Here is a 23,776-nt window from a genome sequence, read left to right as displayed (position 1 = left end):
TCATTCCCCACTTTATTCTTTTCTGCTCAGATAGTCCAGAATTCCATAGAACTTGAATGTCCCTTCTTCCCAGTCTTCTAGCTGCCAGAACCCATTTGTTCTTTGTTCCTTTTTTATGCAAAGATATCTGCTTGAAGTATCTTTCATATGGTTATTTCAGCATATTCTCTTTTAATTTCAACATCTTCATGCGCCCTCTCACACAAATGGTACAGAAGTTTGTGTTGGGTTGCCATCAACATGCAGATGACACCCAGCTCTTCCTCCTGATGGATGGCCGCCCTGACTCTCCCCCAGAAGCATTAGCCAGCTGCCTGGAAACAGTGACGAGATGGCTCAAGCAGAGTCATCTGAAGCTCAATCCTTCAAAGACAGAGGTCCTGTGGCTGGGTAGGAAGGGCCCATTCGAGGAAGCGCGTCTGCCTGCCCTGGATGGTGTGCAGCTCTCTACGGCTTGCTCTGCCAGGAATCTAAGCGTGATTCTGGATGCTTCCCTCACAATGGAAGCCCAGATCACAAAGGTAGCGCGGCTGGCATTATACCATCTCCGCCAAGCCAAGCTACTAGCGCCCTACCTGGCCCCGGAACACCTAGCCATGCGACGGTCACCTCTAGACTGGACTTTTGTAACTCGCTGTATGCAGGCCTGCCTTTAGCCTTGACCCGGAAACTACAGCTGGTTCAAAATGCAGCGGCCAGGATACTCACAGCAACACCGTGGAGGTCTCACATCTGGCCTATTCTCCACCAGCTGCAATGGTTGCCAGTTGAATTCCGGATCAGACTAAAGGTTCTGGTAATTACCTTCAAGGCCATATGCAGTCAGGGCCCAGTGTACCTGAGGGACCGCCTCCCCGCCTATGCCCCCAAAAGAGTTCTGCGCTCCACTGCCACCAACCAGCTAAGAATCCCTGGCCCTAAAGAAGTCCACCTGGTCTCAACTAGGACCAGAGCATTCTCTGTTCTGGCCCCCACCTGGTGGAACGAGCTCCTGGAGGAGATCAGGGCCCTGACAGAGCTTAAACAGTTCCGCAGGGCCTGCAAAAAGGAGCTCTGCTGCCAGGCATTTGGTTGAGACCAGACGTAATCAACAGTGACTGAAAGGCCCCTGCTCCCCCCCCCGCCCCCTGCCCCCCCTCAGAATTCCACCAATGGACCTGTTTGTATTGTTGCACTGTTGTATTGTCTATATTGTTTATACTGTTACATTGTTATATGGTTACAACCATTAGTTATTAAAGTTATTCACATGTTTATAGATTGTTTCATGTATTGTTGTTTGTTCTTATGTAAACCGCCCTGAGCCTCCAGGGAGGGCGGTATATAAATATAATAAAATAAATAAAATATAAATAAATAAATAATTTGTTGGTTTTCTGTTTTACTAATCTCACCACCTCTACAGCCTGTATCTTAACACTGGGAGGGAATTTTCTGAATCCCTTTTACATCCCTTTTTTGTTTGAAGTGTGAGTGTTTGTAACAGGGATTTGTCTTATTTATTTGCTGTGTGGTGGCTAAACATATTTGGTTCTTTTCTTACTAATAAATAATAGTATACACAAAGAGCTTGACCCAGATATAGACAATACACTCCACATAGTAGAAATTTCTTTAGAATAATGAGACTAAGTAGACAACTTTTTTAAAAAATGGCATAAGCTATCTTGTTGATTCTTTTAGCATGCCAAAGTAAAGAATCCAAATCCTGTGGTACAGTCAGCCATTTTTACCTATGGTGTTAAAATCACAATCTTGGAAATCTATGCATAAACGTTTGCCATTACTTTTAGCTTATATTGGTAATTGATGTCTGCAGCTTTCAAATATCATCCTTTATTTAGGGCCCTCTTAACATTAGCCCCTGAAATGTAATAAACTTTTGCATTTAACAATTAGAATTTTTAAAAAAATTGAGTAGAAATATATATCCAGGTTGCAGACTTGCAAGGAAATGTGGGGTCATCTCATTTTTCCTTCTTGCTCTAGTTCTTTTTTTCCTTTTCTCAAGGCCCCTACAGTCTTTCCTGGTTTCCTACTGACCTTCTCACGCACCAGCTAATCTACCTTTATCTTCAGTTTTACTTCCTTCCGTCTGTCCGTCCTTCCTTCCTTTCAAGAAAACTCTGTATGGTTCTGGCTGCTCTTTGGAGCTGGTCACTGGGCTGGGTCCAACTGTTCATTTGGGGAGCCTGCAAGGAGCTGTGAGGGTCAACTCACTTTCCCCCTCTGGCCCTCTATAGGGCATGCAAAGAAGTGCACCAATTAAATTATCCTATACACACGGTATTACTTTTCTGAAGTAATAACCATATTGGGCACATGGTTAGTGTGGAGCATGGCTAAGTATTTCTCTAATTAAGGAATGTTACTTTAAATGCCACTGTAAATGTCTTCTTTCATGTAGATCTTGGACGGAAGACTTGAAAAATATCAACTTCAAGTATATGGAGCTTTTGGGGGGGGGGATGGAACTTTCCATTATCCAGGGTTATAATCTTCACTGGTTTCAAAAGTAATTGGTTTGCTATACATAAAGGAAGTCTGATTTTAATTTGGTATCCACATTCTCATATTATTTTTATAGATTATTTGAAGTTATCACCAGAATCTTCTTTCACTTGTACATAAGTGAAAGTTTTATCTTACTTTGGATATCACAAAAATAATTTATTGCTAAGGAAACAAAACCTTTTGTCTCTCAATATATTTCGTTGGGACAGCTGCGGTATTTCAGTGCAAGCACCAAAGCTGCAATGATCTCGGCTGCAATCAACTATTTTTAATAGGAAATTTTTACAGACGTTTAATAAGATCCCCTAACATAATTTATGAGGAGAGGTTTTGAAGTGAAGAGGTATTGTTTGGCAAGTGTTCTTCCTCTAATCTCAGGAAATTTAAATAAAAGAGGGCTCATTTCCTCTGACTTGGGATTTCTTCCACACACAAAAGGTTAAGAAAAACACCTGCTATATAAGTTACAAAATAAGAATGTTTATTCATAGTCCAAGCAAAGTACATTTTTTCAAGTTTGAAGACAAAAAGCTCTGGAAATGCCAAATCCTATTGGTTTTATGAACTAATATTTATTAACAATAATTATTCATTTTAAGCTGGCAGGGAAAGATGAGTGTCTGCTTGCTTAATATTCTAATACAGGTGTCAGGGTAGCTTAAGGAATGACATACAAATTGAAAATTTTGCCTTTTCCCAATCTTGTAATGTCAAACCCATCACAGATTCTGAAATTATGCAGATGCAACAGATGGCCAAACCATAGCCAGCATCATCATTACCTTGCTGGTGAAGGAGATTACAGATACACGGTTGCTATTACAGAACACATGATCCAAGACTGTGTTATGATACCAAATTGGGAGGACTGGCAAATACTCCGGAAGATAGAGACAGAGTTCAACGAGATCTGAACACAATGGAAAAATGGGCAAATGAGAACAAGATGCAATTTAATAAAGAAAAGTGTAAAGTTCTGCATCTGGGTCAGAAAAATGAAAAGCATGCCTACTGGATGGGGGATACGCTTCTAGGTAACACTGTGTGTGAACGAGACCTTGGGGTACTTGTGGATTGTAAGCTAAACATGAGCAGGCAGTGTGATGCATCGGTAAAAAAGGCAAATGCCATTTTGCGCTGTATCAACAGGGGCATCACATCAAAATCACAAGATGTCATAGTCCCATTGTATACGGCACTGGTCAGACCACACCTGGAGTACTGTGTGCAGTTCTGGAGGCCTCACTTCAAGAAGGACATTGATAAAATTGAAAGGGTACAGAGGAGAGCAACGAGGATGATCTGGGGCCAATGGACCAAGCACTATGAAGATAGGTTGAGGGACTTGGGAATGTTCAGCCTGGACAAAAGGAGGTTGAGAGGGTCATGATAGCCCTCTTAAGAATTTGGAAGGTTGTCACTTGGAGGAGGGCAGGATGCTGTTTCCGTTGGCTGCAGAGGAAAGGATGTGCAGTAATGGGTTTAAACTACAACTACAATGATATAGGCTAGATATCAGGAAAAAAAATTTCAGAGTAGTTCAGCAGTGGAATAGGCTGCCTAAGGAGGTGGTGAGCTCCCCCTCACTGGCAGTCTTCAAGCAAAGGTTGGATACACACTTTTCTTGGATGCTTTAGGATGGTTAGAGCTGATCCTGCGTTGAGCAGGGGAATGGACTAGATGGCCTGTATGGCCGCTTCCAACTCTATGATTCTATGATTCTATGTCCAAACACCCAAAGAAGCTTTTACCTTCTCCTGTCTTAACAGCAGCCACTTCAGACAAAGTAGCTTTAAAAAACAGTGAAGATTCGATAGCCGTTAACAGCGTGACATCAAGGGAGCTTGTTAGGAAAAATAATTGATACCTCTGTTTGGCATGAGCATCCCCCCTCCCGCCACACATGCCTAAAATTGTTGGTTTGCTCCTCTGATTTAGCCAGGTTTATATTTACATTTCTTTCTGCCTCCTAAAAGAGTGTTTTATGAGAGGGGTGGAATCTCTGTAGCACTGTAGATGGGAGGAGTTAACTAACCCAATGTTGATAATGACAAGTGATAGCAGAAAAAATCTTGGCAAACATGGAAAACGAGGATGCTTAAGCACAGCAATATGCAGGTAGCTCAAACATATGTAGGTCAAAGCCACATTACACTGCAATCCTAAGAACACTTTCCTGAGAGTAAATCCCATTGAGCAGACCTGAATAGGATTTTGCGTCAACTTGTTCAGAATTGCTGTCATAAACACCATCATGTTGGTATTTGTTGGCTGTGATCACTATGTCGTTAGTACTGTTACCAATAAGTACATTAAAGCTATAGGCTTATCATGTACTTTCATTTCTGAGTTATGCATGCAATGGACAAAGACTTACCCATCCATTTACTAGTGCACATACTATAAAGAAACTGTTTTGTGCCTTGTCTGTACCAGAGATACTAGAAATAATGCAATGAGTTCTCTGACTTCTGTGGCTTTTTTCATCAACATCAATATAACATCAGACAAACAATGCATGGCAATCAATTGGGACTGACTAAAAATAACATCTCTAATATTTGCAAAAGGAAAAATATGCAATAGTCTTGTAACTCAATTGTTTGCTAACTACATAAGAAATCTGCTTTAGTAATTTGAAGAACAAAGAGACTTAATTTTTTTTCCCTGTCAAGTATTCTCACCCCCGATGGGAAAGCCTAAAAGCTGGGACATACTCAAAAAAGAAAGGAAGAGTGTTAGATGGTTTGAATATCTGTAAATTACAGAAAAGCTCAAATCTGAATTTAAACAGAACTCTATCTCTGATATGACAGAATTTAAACAATATTATTTCAAACTAAACCCCATATGCAAGGGCAGCTACCCAAAATGATAGACTGGCTTGACGAGCTGGGAGAACTCTGCAAGATGGCGAAGCTGATGAGTTTACTAAATAGAAGACATCCTGAAGAATTTCAGGATCAATTACATTTCCATGTGGATTATATGGATAAATAGATTTATAACATGTATTAGCCCAGTGGCAAAACCGAAAATGGAATGGTTAATTCTTTTCTTAATTCTATTTTTCTTCCTTTTCTAATGTTCATAAAAAATAATTTACTCCCCCCCCCCAAAAAAAAGGATTCTCGCCCCTTATATAGAACACATCCATGTAAGGGAGAACTGGCACAGACTTCTTCCCGCCCCCTCCCTTCCCTTACTTCTTGCTTCCATGTCCTTCCTCGTCCCTCCCTCCTCCGTCTCTCTCTTAGATACACAAACAGACTCTTTCCCTCCTGCCCTCTCCCCCCTTGCCTATTGCTTCCTTGACCTCATCCGCGATCCCTCCCCCCTCTCAGACACACATACAAACAAACAGAGACTCCTTCCTCCCCACTCCCTTCCCCCCTCCTCACCTCTTGCAGCAGGGCTGCCCTGTTCAGTGGTCCTCTGCCACCTCAGCTGGGTGACTCACAGCTGGCTGCCTTGGGGCTCCCACGGTGCTGCGGCTGGGCCAGCCCCCATGGGCGGCGGTACGCAGCTGCCCCAGCCTCTGTGGGCACTGTCTCTGCAACTGGGCTGGCCTGCTCCACCTCCACAGCTGCCCCAGCGTCCATGGGCAGCACTGCCATGGCGGGGCCAGCCTGCTCCGCTGCCACAGCTGCCCTGGAGTCAATGCGTGGCACCCCTGCAGCTTGGCCAGTCTCCTCGGCTGCCACCACCACTGCGGGCTGCCTCTGTGGTGGCCACCTCTCAGGGTCTTCCGGCATGCTTGGTGGGCGGGACTTACGGACTTACTTCCATTTCACCAAGCATGCCAAAAGAGGTGTTCCACATTAAAAAAAACAAACTTTCCTTTATTAGTTTTGGGGAGACTGGCCACATTAGACAGAGGACTAATATATCTTAAACAGGATATTTAAGGATTATTACACCATTTTAAGGATTTTTACATCAGCTAATTGGCTGAATAGCTCCTGAGACACCTATAGGTATCTAGGAATACAAAAACAGTCATATTAAATCAGTTCTAGGTCAGCAAGTTGTCTTCAAGACATCTAACCAGCATGCCATAAAGAGAAGTGCAAGAGTCCTGCAAAAAATAGAGAAAGGAGAACGTAGCCCACCCCCTCCCCGAAAGTTTTATCATAATCTCCAGTGTGATAGTCAGAGACTGGATTCTGTGAGAACCTTTATGAGTTTTCTTTCTTCTCAAGTTTATAGTTCCTAAGAAGTGGGGGAGGGCCTTCTCCAGCAGCCACATTCCACTATGGAAATCTTCCTGATCCATTCATCCTTGTTAGTATTAGTGGACTCTGACGACCTGTCAGGTTATTGCATTCCACTGCAGGACTGCCTGGCAAGTTAAGAAAGCAGTTAAACATTCTTCTCAGAAAAGCTATTGTGAAGTCATACACTAACTGTGCTGTTGTGATACAGAGTGGTCTTTAAAAATCAGCATCTATCATTCTCTTGGCACTAAATGAATGTTAAAAAATACTATTTAGAAAAAGTAAAACATGGAATAGACACTTCCTCAATTAGAGAAAAATGGAAATAAAACACACTGAAATAAGTGTCACAGAGGATAAACATGTCATGAACAATGCATATTAATATTTTATTTTTAAAAGGGAAGGTATGCATGAGAAGCACTGCCATTGGAAGAACCACTGCATTCTAAAAGAGTATTTAAAGAGTCTGTACAGGTAAGAATTCTTATTTTTAGAATACCTCATTAATCTTAAATCAATTAATTGTACAGACAGATCAACTGAATTTGCAGGAGTTTTCATATTGAAGTTTATTCTATTTGTTTTCGATAATGCTAACTTTTGTAACAGTAGGTATCACATTAGAAGAAGCAGGCACTTCTAAAATATTATTTGCCATCCATGGTATTTGCAAATAAAACAGAAGGGAAGATGGCATGGTATACACCACTCTCAGGAGCTAAGTAGGCTTGATACTTGGATGAGAGACTACCAAGAAAAGGCAGTGGCAAACTAGCCGTTTCTCATTTGCCTTGAAAGCTCCTTTCTGTGCTGAACATAAGCTTGTTGGTGGTACATGTGTATACATACTTTAAAAACTTAGTTTAAGAATTATTGGACTTAACAGATAAACTGCAGGAATTAAATTCAATATTTCTCAGGCTGGAATTTCAGAGTTTTATGAAACCTAATGCAATGTTTATTTGTAACTGTTCTCATAAACCTTACTATTTCTTCTTCCACCTGCCTTCTCTGTCCTTAAATAGAAATGGGTGAACTAGGAGAGTACTAAAACAAAAGAGAAGAAAATGGAAAGCTGGTGTCTCACTTGGCTGTGTAAGTAAATGGCATTCAATGCAAGGGGGAAAAACTGCGAAGGAACTTTTGAGCACAGCACACCTACCATTGTTGGGACCAGGTTTTTTGCACAAAACTTGGTGAGGCCTCAGGTAAGGATAGTATTTAAGTCAATGCAAAACAACAAAAATTGAAGTACAAGTAATATATCTAAAGTGATACTAAATAAATAAACAAACACTATTATCAATTTCTATTCTGCTTTTCTTCTTCAGTTGACACCCAATTGTTCTCAACAATACATGGCTCCTAAAAGCACAATCCGTTTTCACCAAGCCATGAGGAGATCACTGTTTTAAAAATTACATGCCAATATTATTGTGCATTTCTGGGTAGTTCCTCAAATTTGGAAAACCTTTTTTGCTGTACTGGTGGTAGGGAGGGGCCTAGGGAGACTGACAGACAGCAAGGAGTCTGGAATATCCCAGTTTATGACAGGCTTAGCATTTATTTTCAGACATTAAGCATTAGTGAACACAAAAATATTTGCAACTAATCCTTCCAGTTATATTAGAAGACTGCTAACAAACAAAACTGCACAGCTGTGACAAATACATATTAAAGTCTGACACAGCTACTACATTTTAGATGTATAATGAAATACACTATCAGTACATCCACAGTTTAGCATAATTAACAAAATAAACTTTTTGCAGAATCTTTCATGTGAGCCAATAAAAATTATTGTGAAAGCATCCCAAAATTACCCAAAAGATGTTAGAAACTATTTTCAGAATACACTAGTAGTATTAGTGTCATATATAAGATTGCAGAATGGACTAAAGAAGAAAGAATAGCTGTGTAATCAGCATCTTTTACAGGAAAAGACATCCCTCAATGATATTATGCAGGTTGCTAACTATCTTTTCTGTGTTTATTGGAAAAGCTAAGATTTAAACTTAAATCATATTGCAATATATTCTGCCTTTTGCTATATCAAGTCAGCATTGAGGCTGCCAACTGCCTGCAAAGGAAAGTCATCTCTTAAACAGAGAAATAATGAGCAAGGCTTGACAACTTCAGGCTGGAAAATTCGTGGAGATTTGAGGGCGGAGCCTAGGGAGTAAAGGGTTCGTGGAAAGAACCTCAGCAAGGCACTACCACACAGTCCGCTTTCCAATGCAGCCTTTTCCTACTAGAAACTGATGTATGTAGTCTGGAGATCAGTTATAGTTCCAGGTCCTCCCTGGAGGCTGGCAAACTATACTGAATAAGTCGTTTACCCTCATGCCACGAAATCTCGTTTCTACACGTATAAGCCCCAAAGGGCCAGGACACGTCTTCTCTAAGCAACAAGCATACCTTGAAGTGGGAATGGAAAATGTGTGCCCAACAAAAAGTATCTGAAATGACACCGTTTGGTCCCCGCAGTAAACAGGCGCATTTTAACAGCGGCTGCTGGAGGGAAGGCCAACGACACTTCCGACCCGCATTTCAGTGACGATTTAGGAGCCGCAAACGCGCAGCACATTTCTGGTCCAGCCTCAGCAGGGCAGGCACAGCTTTGCTCGCCTGCGGAAAGAGCCAGCCGCGAACCCTGCGAGACCGGGAGCAGCCGTGCCCCGGAAGCGGAACCCGCGCGCCACTCTCCGGCCGGCGGCCGTGCGTGCCTGCGTGAGTGCGCGCGCCCAGCCTTTCCGGTCGGCAGGCGTGGTGGGGCGAGGAGCGCAGCCATTGCTACCATGAGCGTCCCGGCTTTCATCGACATCACTGAGGAGGACCAGGTGGGGACAGGCAACAGGGGCGCCCATTCGGGCGGGCAGCGTTTCTTCCCTGGGACTCCCTGGCTGGGCCTCTGCTTCCAGCACGGAGCGGACAGGCGGTTGCTGCGGCGAGTTGAGGTCTAGTTCGTGGAGGCGCTCGGCTCCCTCCTCCTCTTTAGCAGTGGCTTTTCCCCGAGCTTGTCCTGCGACCAGCCACTTGCCCGCTCCGGCGCCCGAGAAATGGCACTTAAAATGGTAGCCCTGTCTAGAGCACACAGGTCTGCCGTCAAAAGCAACCAGTTGCCGGAGCTTCCGGGGGAATCAGTATTTCCCTGCCTGACGTACGAGTAGCTGTGGGTCGGGAATATAGTACTTAGTGTGGTTACTGCCAACTGGGGCATTAGCAGGCCACAGTTTCAGAGGCTGTTTACTGTCGTTTTCACCAGAGCATGTAGTCCATGCTAGATCCCTTGAAACATTACAGTAGCTATATGGGAACTGCTGCCAGAGGACTAGCTAGCATTGGATGTGTGTCATTTATTAACCAACTATACGCACACACCACTAGGGGGGACACACTGCATTTGGTCTTTACATTGGGAATAGTCAAATACCTCTGAATATCAGTGCCAGGAGGCAACCATGGAAAGGCTCTTACATTCTGTGTCTTGTTGGCCCTTCCAAGTAACCAGCTGGTCACTGTGTAAAACAGGATGCTTCTCTAGCTGAATCACTGGTCTGATTCAGCAGGGTTCTTATGTTCTTAAATAGGAATGATGGAATTTTATGCACTTTCCACGGCAGTGAACATACAATTATTGAAATACCTTATTTACTCCAGGGCTTTTACTTTATACTGGGCTGGTGTAAACTTTCTCTTAACTTGCTGTACTTAAACTGGTGTTGTATAGCCAGCATGGTAAGTGGTTAAGAGTAGCAGACTTGAACCTGACAAATCAAGTTTGATTCCCCAGTGTTGAAGAGAAAGTCTGCTGGTGACCTTGGGGCAGTCAGTTTCTCTTACAACTCTCTCAGCCCCCCCCCCCCTTCCGCCTCACAGGGTGACTGTTGGGAGACAGGAAGGTAAGGCAGCTGTAAGCCACTGAGACTCTTAAGGGTAGAGAAAAGTAGAGTATAAAAAACACTTCTTCATAAATTATGTTTTTTAAAATTATAAAGCAGGGTTGTCTTTTTATTGAAATTTAATATGAGTGGCTGGGTATATTGCATTATGCACTGATACCCCTTCTCTTTTGTTAAAAGGCTGCAGAACTTAGGGCTTACCTGAAATCTAAGGGAGCTGAGATCTCTGAGGAGAATTCCGAAGGTGGCCTTCATGTTGACTTGGCTCAGATCATCGAGGCTTGTGATGTGTGCCTAAAGGACGATGATAAAGGTGTGTGTCTGCAAGTTTTTAGAAAGATTGGTAAATGTTTGAATTGCTGGCAATAGAGAGTTGTGGTGCAATTTGAGTTAAATAATGTGTCTGCTAGTTATGAAACAGAGACTTCATTCTTCAAGATAATTGCAAATATTTCATTTGATAGCAGGTATGTGTGCATTATAGTATATAGGATTACAACATTAAATGAGTATACAAGGTAGGCATACTGAAAATATATACATATCTTAAATCCAAGATCTATTTCTTTACCTAGAAGGATACCCAGTCTTCTTGAGGGGAGCATGCAGAGCTTTCATTGCTTCTCAGACCTTCTGGGTTGTTTTGACCGGATGTATATTTATTCAGGGACTGGGTCAAAAGGAGTTTATTTCACTACCTTGCCAGAGGGAGGAAAAAAGATCAGAAAGAGGTGGGGCTGAAAGTGCACTGAAGCCTTAAACGAAAACTAAACGCTTTGTTGACAACTTAGCACTCTCTAACTAAATAGCAAAAATTAATGTGTCAAGATAGCATAGGATGCATCAGCTTGCAGTTGTTGTCAAGTATTGGGTACATTTGCAATTTTGCTTGAGTAAAACTAAAGCATTTATAACTAAAATTTCATAAACATGTCAAATACTGCTATTTTATATACGAAGTAAGTTATAGATTATGTTAGAGCAGTAAAATTAGTTTGGGTTTGATAGAACAGTGAGTATTGCATATATTTCAGTGTTTTCCAAATTTTCTGGTTGTTTTTTCTCTCAAAAAACACAACTTTTTCCCCATGGCTTCAAAACTTATGGAAATTTTACATCTCTGTGTATATCCCACCTGAAGGTAAAAGGTATCCCCTGTGCAAGCACCAAGTCATGTCTTCTTGGCTGACTCAACACCGGGTGGTCTGCCATTCCCCTCCCCAATATCCCCCCTATGTTTTGCCAAAAGCATACCCAAGATGACTACAAGCTGAGTGATTCTGGTGACTCCGACACAGAAAGCCTTTATTGGCATTCACAATCATAATCCAAAGAAACAGAATGGATCAGACAAGACTACGTTCGCACACTAACAAACAAAGTTATTTATTTGGAACATGCTTCCGAAAGCATCAGCTACCCCGGCAAGTTTAATAGGATCCTTTTCTGAAAGCATTAATTTGATGATGAAGGCTCTAGAATTGACTTTGGAATTTAAATCCATCAAATATGACTGGATAGAAGCTCTTTGGGGAGAGAAGACTGGACACTCCAAAACAATATGTGGTAGTGTGACTGGGACTGTAGACAGAGTCTTTTGAAGGCGGGAATCTTCCCCAGGACACTTGTCCAAGATGATTAATAATATTAATTATAGCTCTATAGAATTAAGCTAGTGGAAATTTCCTCACTGTCTTTACCCTTTCTGCGGAGGTAGCTGGTTGCTGATGGGCACAGCAGGGAGCAGCTGCTGGCAGAAGCCAGTGTGTTAGTTCATAAAAGCATTTTTTGACAGGCACGTGATTTTGGAAATGTTTTTCTGTATATCTGGCAACTAACATAAAATAAGTCATAATGGCTGGTCTGGTGTGCTTAGAGGAAAAGACAAATTAGTCTTAGTTATTTCTGCAGTCAAATATCCTTTTTGTTTTCTTTGTAGATGTTGAAAGTGTGATGAACAGTGTAGTGTCTCTGCTACTTATTCTGGAACCTGACAAGCAAGAGGCTTTGATTGAAAGCCTATGTGAGAAATTGGTCAAATTTCGGGAAGGTGAACGACCATCTCTTAGACTTCAGCTGTGAGTGTTTTGTGTAGCTAATGGGAATAAAACATGCCCTTCCTCATTAATTGTAGATGAAAATTAGAATGTCTGTGGTAGAACATGTAGGAATTCTGAGTATTTTGGCACCTGTTCAGAGTGAGAATGGAACTGTACATACATTAAATTGGATCCTATAATTTTGTTCCAGTGGCATGTTGCTCTGCTGCATGGGAGTTTTTTGATGACTCAGGACTCTTTTATCAGTAAAATAAGACTGAAATAAGACCGCTAGAGCTTGTGAAGCTCAGTTTTAAAAACCTGAGTGCTTAAAGGTTCTTTGATGCAGGATTCAATTGACATGGTATACCTGTTGGCTTTAAAGTTTAAAAACTTGTAGTTATTCCAATGGGGTTTACTTTGATGTATGTTCTTTCCATTAACAAATTACAAGCTGAGAATTTTCATTATTACCTAGGCTGAGTAATCTCTTCCATGGCATGGATAAGAATACCCCTTCCAGGTATACAGTCTACTGCAGCCTCATTAAAGTAGCCTCTACTTGCGGTGCTATACAGTACATTCCAACTGAATTGGAACAGGTAAGCTGTTGAATAGTTTGCGTATATAACTTGGTGATCAAGGAAATATTTTTATGGTGTCGTCCTTTTTTTGTTTTTGTTTTGATGCAAGCATTTTTGTTTTCTGGGATCCAGTTGATCTTTTTAAAGGAAAATGTAAAGCCATAAATACTGTCTTGGATTCAAGAACTGCTATGGGCATGCTCAGAAGCTTGGACATAAGTAGATTTTTAATATTAACTACTTAACTCAGTGGTGTATTACCTACTGCTTTGGAAGTTCCCCTCATTTTCAAAATTGTATTACAATGCAATATAGGAAGCTACTGCTTTGAGAAGCACAAGCCAAAATACTTAAAACAAATTGTATGCAGTTCTTTGGGTCCCAGCCACATAAACCTCTGCTTAAGGGTTGCTGCCCTTAATTTGAACATAGGACAATATTTTCAAACTTACATCCTCATGGTCTGTTGTAAAATATACTTGCATTTCAAGGTTAAAATCAAATTCATTTTTCTCAGCAGCCAACCCATCTTTAAAAACTTGTGTTTATAATCTTTTTGTATAGGTTCGAAAATGGCTTTCAGATTGGAACCTCAACACAGAAAAGAAACATACTCTTCTTCGTTTGTTATATGATGTGCTAGTGGACTGCAAAAAGAGGTAATCAGCACTAAATACTAGAACATATTATTTTATTTCTTTTTATTTCTTTTGTGATCTGTCTTTGTCACTGAGACTCAAGGTAGATGACACTGTGTAGTAAGTTAATGCAATTTGTAGGATGAAATAACTCATAAGTAATGTAAACAGGTGCCTGGAGTCAGGCTAAAAAGCTGAAACTTACTCCTGACAAAACAGAGGTGCTACCAGTGGGGGTATGGTCAGATCTGAAAATGGGGCTGTTCTGGATAAAACATCAACTTTATTTTTATATCCCGTCCTTCCTCTGGAGCTCAGGGTGGGTAATAGCACAATAGTTGTTGTGTCCGACCCATCGCGACCCCATGGACAATGATCCTCCAGGCCTTCCTGTCCTCTACCATTCCCCGGAGTCCATTTAAGTTTGCACCTACTGCTTCAGTGACTCCATCCAGCCACCTCATTCTCTGTCGTCCCCTTCTTCTTTTGCCCTCGATCGCTCCCAGCATTAGGCTCTTCTCCAGGGAGTCCTTCCTTCTCATGAGGTGGCCAAAGTATTTGAGTTTCATCTTCAGGATCTGGCCTTCTAAAGAGCAGTCAGGGTTGATCTCCTCTAGGACTGACCGGTTTGTTCGCCTTGCAGTCCAAGGGACTCGCAAGAGTCTTCTCCAGCACCAGAGTTCAAAAGCCTCAATTCTTTGACGCTCGGCCTTCCTTATGGTCCAACTTTCGCAGCCATACATTGCAACTGGGAAGACCATAGCCTTGACTAAACGCACTTTTGTTGGCAGGGTGATGTCTCTGCTTTTTAGGATGCTGTCTAGATTTGCCATAGCTTTCCTCCCCAGGAGAAAGCGTCTTTTAATTTCTTTGCTGCAGTCCCCATCTGCAGTGATCTTGGAGCTCAGGAAAATAAAATCTGTCACTATCTCCATTTCTTCCCCATCTATTTGCCAGGAATTGAGAGGGCCGGATGCCATGATCTTTGTTTTCTTGATGTTGAGTCTCAAGCCAACTTTTGCACTCTCCTCCTTCACCCGCATCAACAGGCTCTTTAGTTCCTCTTCACTTTCTGCCATTAGAGTGGTATCATCTGCATATCTGAGGTTGTTGATATTTCTCCCTGCAATCTTGATCCCAATTTGTGACTCCTCTAATCCCGCATTTCTCATGATGTGCTCTGCATACAAGTTAAATAGGCAAGGCGACAGTATACAGCCTTGCCGAACTCCTTTCTCAATTTTGAACCAGTCAGTGATTCCATGTTCAGTTCTCACTGTTGCTTCTTGACCTGCATATAAATTTCTCAAGAGACAAATAAGATGCTCTGGTATTCCCATCTCTTTAAGAACTTGCCACAATTTGTTGTGCTCCACACAATCAAAGGCTTTAACATAGTCAATGAAGCAGAAGTAGACGTTCTTCTGGTACTCCCTAGCTTTCTCCATGTTCCAGCGTATGTTGGCAATTTGATCTCTAGTTCCTCTGCCTCTTCAAAATCCTGCCTGTACTTCTGGAAGTTCTCGGTCCACATATTGCTGGAGCCTAGCTTGTAGGATTTTGAGCATAACTTTGCTAGCATGAGAAATTAGTGCAATGGTGCGGTAGTTTGAACATTCTTTGGCATTGCCCTTCTTTGGGATTGGAATGTAAACTGACCTTTTCCAATCCTGTGGCCATTGTTGAGTTTTCCAAATTTGCTGGCATATTGAGTGTAGCACTTTTACTGCATTGTCCTTTAAGATTTTGAATGCTGTCACCACCACTAGCTTTATTGTTGCTCAGACTTCCTAAGGCCCATTTGACTTCACATTCCAGGATGTCTGGCTCCAGGTCAGTAACTACCCCACTGTGGTCATCAGGGATGTTAAGCTCACTCTTGTATAGTTGTTCTGTATAATTTTGCCACCTTTGTTTAATCTCTTCTGCTTCTGTGAGGTCCCTACCATTTTGGTCCCTTATCATACCCAACTTTGCATGAAACGTTCTCTTCATATCTCCAATTTTCTTGAAAAGATCTCTGGTCCTCTCCATTCTATTGTTTTCTTCTATTTGTTTGCACTGTTCATTTAAGAAGGCATTCTTATCTCTTCTAGCTTTTCTCTGGAATTCTGCATTCAATTGGGTGTATCTTTCTCTTTCTCCCTTGCCTTTCACTTCCCTTCTCTCCTTAGCTATTTGTAAAGCTTCTTCAGACAGCCATTTTGATTTCTTGCATTTCTTTTTCTTTGGGATGGTTTTAGTTGCTACCTCTTGTACAATGTTGCGAACCTCCGTCCATAGTTCTTCAGGCACTCTGTCTATCAGATCGAATTCCTTAAATCTATGTGTCACCTCTACTGTGTATTCGTCGGGGATATGATTTAGTTCATACCTGAGTGGCCTAGTGCTTTTCCCTACTTTCTTCAATTTAAGCTTAAATTTTGCAACAAGAAGCTCATGATCTGAACCACAATCAGCTCCTGGTCTTGTTTTTATTGACTGGATAGAACTTTTCCATCTTTGGCTGCAGAGCACATAGTCCATCTGATTTCTGTGTTGACCGTCTGGTGATGTCCATGTGTAGAGTCGTCTCTTGGGTTGTTGGAAAAGAGTGTTTGCTATGACCATTGTATTCTCTTGACAAAATTCTACCAGCCTGTGCCCTGCTTCATTTTGTACTCCAAGGCCAAACTTGCCTGTTATCCTGTTTATCTTTTGGCTTCCTACTTTAGCATTCCAATCCCCCATGATGATAAGCACATCATTTTTTGGCGTTGCTTCTAGAAGGTGTTGTAGGGCTTCATAGAACTGATCAACTTCATCCTCTTCAGCAGCAGTGGTTGGGGCATAGACCTGGATCACTGTGATGTTGAATGGTTTGCCTTGGATTCGAACTGAGATCATTCTGTCATTTTGGGGATTGTATCCCAAGACTGCTTTTCCTACTCTCTTATTGATTATGAAGGCTACTCCATTTCTTCTGCGAGATTCTTGTCCACAGTAGTATACCTGATGGTCATCTGAATTAAATTCACCCATTCCTGTCCATTTTAGTTCACTGATTCCTAAAATGTCAATGTTCAGTCTTGTCATTTCTTGTTTGACCACGTCCAGCTTACCTTGATTCATAGGTAAGGTAAGCACAATAGTATACAACAGTAAAACTATAAAAACCTAAAATCAATCCTCTCCAATTTCTCCAATTAAAATTTACAGTCTAATGAGGGGAGGTAGTTTTCGGAGCACTCTCCCTCAGTTCCTGGCAGCAGGACCAGCACTTCTTGTTGGTCTCTCTAAGCCCTGACCATATGCCTGGTGGAACAGCCCTGTCTTACAGGCCCTGTGGAACTGTTTAATGATGTCTTTTAGCAGAGTGTTCCACAAAGCTGGAGCTAAGGCTGAGGCCAATTTCACTTTCTTTGGGCTGGGGATCCTGAGCAGATTCTGATCCACTGATAGCCTTTTTGGAGAGGGGGTATAAGGTAAAAGATCCCGTAGATACATCTGTCCCAGACTGTTAAGGGCTTTAAAGGTTGGTACCAATAACTCGAAACTGATCTGATCTCCAATCTGGCACCAGTACAGTTGAGCAAGCACTGGTGTCATGTGTCCTCCTGTATTGCTGCAGTTTGGATCAGTTGGTGTTTCCAGAGCAGTCTCAAGGGAATCCCTGCACAGAGTTGCATGGATCACCCTGGCTAGGTCTGAAGCTGAGAGATAGGGGAGCATCTGGAAAAACAGAATAATGATTCAGAGGACAGATGCGCAAACAAGCAGCAGTACCTCAACCTGATTGCTCAAGCAAGTAAAATTAAATCAACCACTTTGTTCTTGGCTCCTTCCTAGAGCTGTTTTTTATGCCTATGGGCTTTGCTGCTGAGGACATCTTTTTGAAACAAGAATTAATGGGAACTTCGTTCACCTTTTAGCATTGCTTAGAGGAGACATATTTGTCCCTGGATTGTTTCTCCTGGGTTAATTTTTTCTTAGGATGAAGATTTGTTAGCAGAAAAGAGGCTTTTTACTTACCCTTTCTTTATCGTGCTCCTAAAGACGTAGATTCATATCTTGGCCACATTTTGCTTTACTACAGTAGATGGAAAAAATCCAGGCTAGCAACAATCATTGTCTGAACCTCCATTGAAAGGGAGATATCCAGTATCATGCCCAAGCTCTTGACAGGAGAAACCAGCATTAGCAAGTCCTGGGAGATGTGTCTCTGCATGCAGACCCAAACAGAGGATCTCTGTCTTGGCTAGATTCAACATCAGCCAATTCTACTTGAGCTAGTCTACCACAGACATTTGGCCAAATGGTCTGGGGTAGTTGACAGATGGCTGACCATTAACACAAGTAACTGGGTGTCATCTGTGTATTGGTGACACCCCAACCTGAAATTTTGGATCAGCTGGGTGAGGGGGCACATATAGTTGTTAAATAACATCAGGGAGAGTATTGCTCCCTGCAGAACCCCACAGTTGAGGGCCCATTCCCTATCACCACCCTCTGTCCCCAGCCTTGGAGTTGTGCTACCACTAAAAGATCAGGTTCTCCTGAACCAGGCCTCCTGTTGGATAAATAGATTGTAGCATTGGCTGAGTCACCTTTATACCAACTTTGGCTGGTGATTCAGCTGTGGCTCTTCCTGGCCAGGAAAGATCCTGCCACCACATTGCAACCCGTGGTAACATTTGGATTGTGTTACTGTCATTTGCTCTACATGGTATGATTTGATTTATTAGGTTTATAAATCACCCTTTTGGTACAGCCATCTTGGGGCACTGTACAACAAGATAAAACCAGTAATACAATCCTTACCATAGTTCCTCTTAATATTTCTGAAAGGGCCATCTGGGCGTCGCTGTCCGGGTCTGTCTGACCCCTGGAACCCACGGCCAGCACTTCCCCCACTCCAGTGGGCCAAGCTTTGCTGGGCGCATCTGGATTGGATCAGCCCCTAGAGCGCCCGCCTCCCCCAGCTGGGTGGAACCACTCACCCAGCCTCTTGCCTTCCTGCCTCCTGGGCTCCGTCGCCATTGGCCACCCTGCCAGCGCTTTCCTGCTCCTCCACAGCCTCGGAGCTGATGGAAGTTGCCTGGGCGATGTCCTTGCTACTGCCTCCATGGCACCCCGCAGCCCTCCGACTGTCCGCCACAGAGCCACCCGCTCCTAAGAAGACTGCCCAGAAGGGCGCCCCGCAGCTCTTCGGCCACCCGCCACTGAGCCAACAGCTTCCAACAAGCCTGGCCAGCACCGGCACCTCGCAGCCCTCCGGCCGCCCAGCATGCATGCACCCACTCCCAGAAGCCTTCCCGCCACCGGCAGCTTGCGCCCCCTCTGCCCGCCGTGGAGCCACCTGCTCCATAGAAGGCTTCCCGCCAGCGGCACCCCGTGGCCCTCCGCCCGCCCACAACGGAGTACCCGCCACGGAGCCCCCACCTCCACAGAAGCCTTCCGACCAGCGGCGGCCTGCATCACTCTGCCCACCCACCAATGAAGCAGCTGCTCCCAAGGGGCCTGGCCGCCAGCATGCTGCCCCCCCCAGCAGCTGGCTGGCCGCCAAGGACCCGCTGCGACCACCACCATTGGCCAGCCACTGCCCTCTCCACTGCCAACACGCTGCCCGCCAGCCCAGCCCAGCGCCTGCCTGCCCCCGCTCAAGCTGTTTCCCGCCGCGCTGCCCGCCACCGACCTGCCCACCGCCGTCGCATCCATCGCCTTTGGTATGTCTCCCTCCCCTTTGCCCGTTCTCCCTGCCAAAGTTCAACAACTTTGTATAACTAGCAGATAATATATCAGTCTAAAGTTTTGTAAATATTGCTGCTTTACTAGTTTGATGCAAATGACCATCAAAACCATTCACTTGCATTTTTCATTTTATTCATAATTTGCTAGGGGTTTTAATTATTTGAGTATATTGTTAAAATTATTTTCAAAGGTATTTTTTTCTCCACAGTGACAGTGCAGCAAAAGTAATGGTAGAGTTGCTGGGAAGTTACACAGAAGACAATGCTTCTCAGGCTAGAGTTGATGCTCACAGGTAATGGAAAAACTTATATTCAGGGTTGCTTTCAGCATTTTTATGTTATGCATGCCCTGAAGAAACATTTTGTGCATGACTGATCACAGAAATTAAAAGTATATATTAAATTTTAAAGTGAGGACATCCATATTTTCTTATTAGGTGTATTGTCCGTGCACTGAAGGATCCAAATACCTTTCTTTTTGATCATCTTCTTGCCTTAAAACCAGTTAAGTTTTTGGAAGGAGAACTTATTCATGATGTAAGTATTCAAATATTAATTGTAATAAATGTTAATCGTACCCAAGTTAACGCACAGTGAGGTACCCTTAAGAATTTCTGTGAGAGTTAAGTGCCTTCTCGATTATGACATATAATAAGTTTTCATTTTAGTCCACAAATGACTTCAGTTGATAGCCTCTGAAGCATAAAAAAGTATTTGATATTTTAGTCAGGTGCATGTTCATTGTAGTCAGTCTCAATATGCACATTTTCTACCTCATCTGTGGGATCATTCAGATTATGATTATCTGATATTTTAAAGTCATCTTGTACCATTATACTGTCTTACGGTCATGTGAGGTGCTGCTTCCATGGGAAAAAAAGCCAGAAGTTTTCCACACAGGGTTATTTTTCACCTTGCAATTATTTCCTGCTGATCTCTTATAGATTTCTGTCTAGTCCAGGGTTTTGTGAAACCCTGGAGTTTCTTGATGGCCCTAGAAGGGTTTCCCGAATGGATGGAAATTAATTATTTTTAATATATTTTTAAAATTTGTTAAACATTTATCAGGTGATATGACCATGTATGTTCATGTCATCCCCCCCCCCCCCATGGCTAATGATAGGCTTGGAGGAGGTGGGATGGGGAAGGGCCCCAGGTGGGCATGTACACAGCTCTGCTTCCCAACCATATTGTGCACACTTGCGCCACTCCTGGAGTTTCTCAAAGGCTGAAGAATGTTTCAGGAGTTTCTCAGTTGTAGAAAAGTTGAGAAAGGCTGGTCTAGTCAAAGGGCAAAAGGCAACAGATTGAAAGAGATGGGCAGTTGCTGGTAGAATTCTTCAGGTATGAAGGGCAGCAACAGGGCCTCCAGGCTTTGATCCTATCTGGGTGCTGGAGTACTGGTCTGATCTAGTAGGGCTGTTTGTATGTTAATTTTTATTCTAACTGTTGCTATGTAGATTATTCATAAGTGATCTGGGGGTGAGAATGAGAAGGTGGGTTTTTTTCAAGAGCAGTATGCAATGCAGCTGAGAAGAACACAGATGAGTATCTAACATGATCAAGTAATTCAGTCCTTTCTCAGCCTTTTTACCATTTGACAGGCCACTAGCCCTGTGCAGGAAGTGACAGCACAAAAATATTTTCAAATGGTTTATGAACAGAACCATACACGCAGTTGGGTCTGGCTACTGATTTGCTCTTCTTCACCAACAGGAGCCTACAGTGGGAGCCCACAGAAACAGGGCCATGGCAGCCCTATGCCACTTTATTTATTTATTTATTTATGTATTTATTATTTATTTATTTATTTATTTATAAAACTTTTATACCGCCGTTCTCTTAGGCTCACGGCGGTTTACAAGAGAAAAATTGCAATAAAACCCATAGTTAAAACCATTAAAACCAATCCACAATATCAACGTTATCAATGTTGGGCAACAGGCGAGCACTAACCCCACTACCCCCCCCCCAAACCAACCCACTTTGCTGCTCCCACACCCACCCCAATGCCAGAAACAGGGCTGGGAGAGGCCTGTGCCACTCCTCTTCCCCCACACACAGTTAAGTTAAAATAAGCGCATTTACCACTCTGGACTTAGTCGCCACGTTCGATGAGCCTCAGCCAGCAAGGCCCCTTCCCTTCCCACCCCCTCCAGGGCCATCATTGGCCATATCAGCACAACCTTTCCAGGGCTGTTGGGAAACGCTGGTTGAGAAAGCCTGCTCTAAACAAAAGCTAGAATATATATATATTTAGTTTAGGAAATGAAGAACTAATATAATGATAAAGATTAATGTAAGTGATAACTTGAGTAGCTTTTAGGGTTTTCCACTGTAGTTGATTTGCAATATACCCAGGACATGTACCATAAAGAGACTACTTTACTCAGTGGCTCGCTATATTATGGAATTATCTGCCACAAACATGCTACAATGGCCACTGACTTTCTAAAGGAAAAGTTCATGGACAATAGGTGAACAAATCTTAATGGTGGTGGGGAGTGTCATCAAGTCACAGCCAACCCTGTTAGAGCAGCCTTTTTCAATGTTTTGACCATGGAGGTACACCTGAAATATTTTTCAGGTTTTGCGGCAGAAATGATGCAAGCATCCCCTGTCACATCCCCATATGCAAGTAAAACTAATATAAAATAAATAAAATTAAAATTAAAAACATCACATTTCTGCTGACTGCTCCCCAACACCCAGTATCAGGGCCCTTCCGACTCTAAGCATGGAGGTCCCACATGGCTACTAGGGAAAAGAAACAACCATAGACTTGCTCCCCGACCTCCCTTTTTAAACACATGGTTTAACAGAGGTAGCCCCAAGAGTGATGACCTTTGCTTGTCCGGCACTTTCCTTAACTTGTATTGTTCCTGTTTGAGCCTTCAGGGAGGATGATATATAAATATAATAAATAACCTCCAGCCCTGCTGCCATTGATACACCTCTCACCCATGTGCACCCACTCTTCTTGGAGGATTCCCCTGGAAGGAAGGAGGCAAGACCCTTCGCATGAGGCTGCTGCTGATGCACCTTCTTCCCACCCCCACTCCCCTTGCAAAGAAACTGCTCAAAACATGCCTGTGGGGGGAGGGCAAGCAGAGGCTGGCATTGGTGGGTGGCAGCTGACTCCATACAATTTCCCTCTTGAATTCCTCCATACTGTGGTACATCTGAGGCCCTGTAGAACAGGTCTTCTCAACCAGGATTTTGTGGAACTTTGGGGTTGCTTGATAGCTCTGGAAGGGTTTCCTGAATGGGTGGGGATTTATTAATTTTAAAATATATATTTAAAATTTGCTAAACATTTATTGGGTGATATGACTATATATGGTTATGTCAACCCACGCTCCCTCTCCTAAAAGGGCCGATGATGGGCTAGAGGAGGTGGGAAGGGGAGGGTCCCCGGGTGGGCATGTACATAGCTATGCTTCCCAACCAATCATGCCACTTCTGGGGTTTCTCGAAGCCTGAAGAATGTTTCAGGGGGTTCTCAATGGTAAAAAAGTTGAGAAAGGCTGATCTAGAGGTATACTTCGGTACTGCAGTACACTAGTTGAAAAACCCCGCTGTAGAATCTTCAAGACAAGAAATGTTTAGAGGTGGTTTACTGCCTCTGCATGATGACCCTGCTATTCCTTGGAAGTCTCCCATCTATATAGTGATCAGAGGTGACCCTGCATAGCTTCCGAGATCGGATGAGATTGGTCTAGCCTGAGTTATCTAGCTCAGAGCGAATAGACTTAATAAATATATATAAGACCTTCACATTCAGAAGTTTCATCTTTCTCAGTATGAATAGCAAATGCAGTGTACATTAACATTTATTTGTTTGATTTATATTCTACTTTTCAACTCAAAGGTCCTTCATATTATGCTTGTCACCATCCACCATATTGTGTCTGCCTTGTGTTAAATAAACAAATGAATCTGTGTAGGCTCAAAAAATGGCATGAATGCTTGCCACTGCATGTTCCTAGAGCCGAGGAGAACTGGAGCATTTGCCAATTATATCTCTTTTCATCCATTTATGAGATTGTAATTTACACTGACAAAATATTTCAAAACATGGGACCTGTTCGTTGGATATTATTTTGTTGTACTCTCCAATTAGTTTTTTGAGCCTACATGGATTCATTTG

General features: G+C 42.8%; 1 protein-coding gene across 2 annotated transcripts in view; it reads left to right on the top strand.

Annotated features, from left to right (window-relative positions):
• The first annotated feature begins 9,401 nt into the window (after positions 1-9,401).
• Positions 9,402-23,776, top strand: part of EIF3M (eukaryotic translation initiation factor 3 subunit M) — a 29,483-nt gene continuing 15,108 nt past the window's right edge. For both annotated transcript variants that reach the window (XM_077321946.1, XM_077321945.1), the window contains exons 1-7: positions 9,402-9,574; positions 10,817-10,949; positions 12,576-12,714; positions 13,154-13,277; positions 13,824-13,918; positions 19,836-19,919; positions 20,064-20,163. In XM_077321946.1, the coding sequence (XP_077178061.1) occupies positions 9,533-9,574; positions 10,817-10,949; positions 12,576-12,714; positions 13,154-13,277; positions 13,824-13,918; positions 19,836-19,919; positions 20,064-20,163 (717 nt within the window). In that variant the 5' untranslated portion in view covers positions 9,402-9,532. The remainder of the gene's footprint in view (positions 9,575-10,816; positions 10,950-12,575; positions 12,715-13,153; positions 13,278-13,823; positions 13,919-19,835; positions 19,920-20,063; positions 20,164-23,776) is intronic.

Source organism: Paroedura picta, chromosome 2 (assembly GCF_049243985.1).
Source record: "Paroedura picta isolate Pp20150507F chromosome 2, Ppicta_v3.0, whole genome shotgun sequence".
NCBI classification, from domain to species: domain Eukaryota; kingdom Metazoa; phylum Chordata; class Lepidosauria; order Squamata; family Gekkonidae; genus Paroedura; species Paroedura picta.
This window is presented reverse-complemented; position numbering and strand designations above follow the sequence as displayed.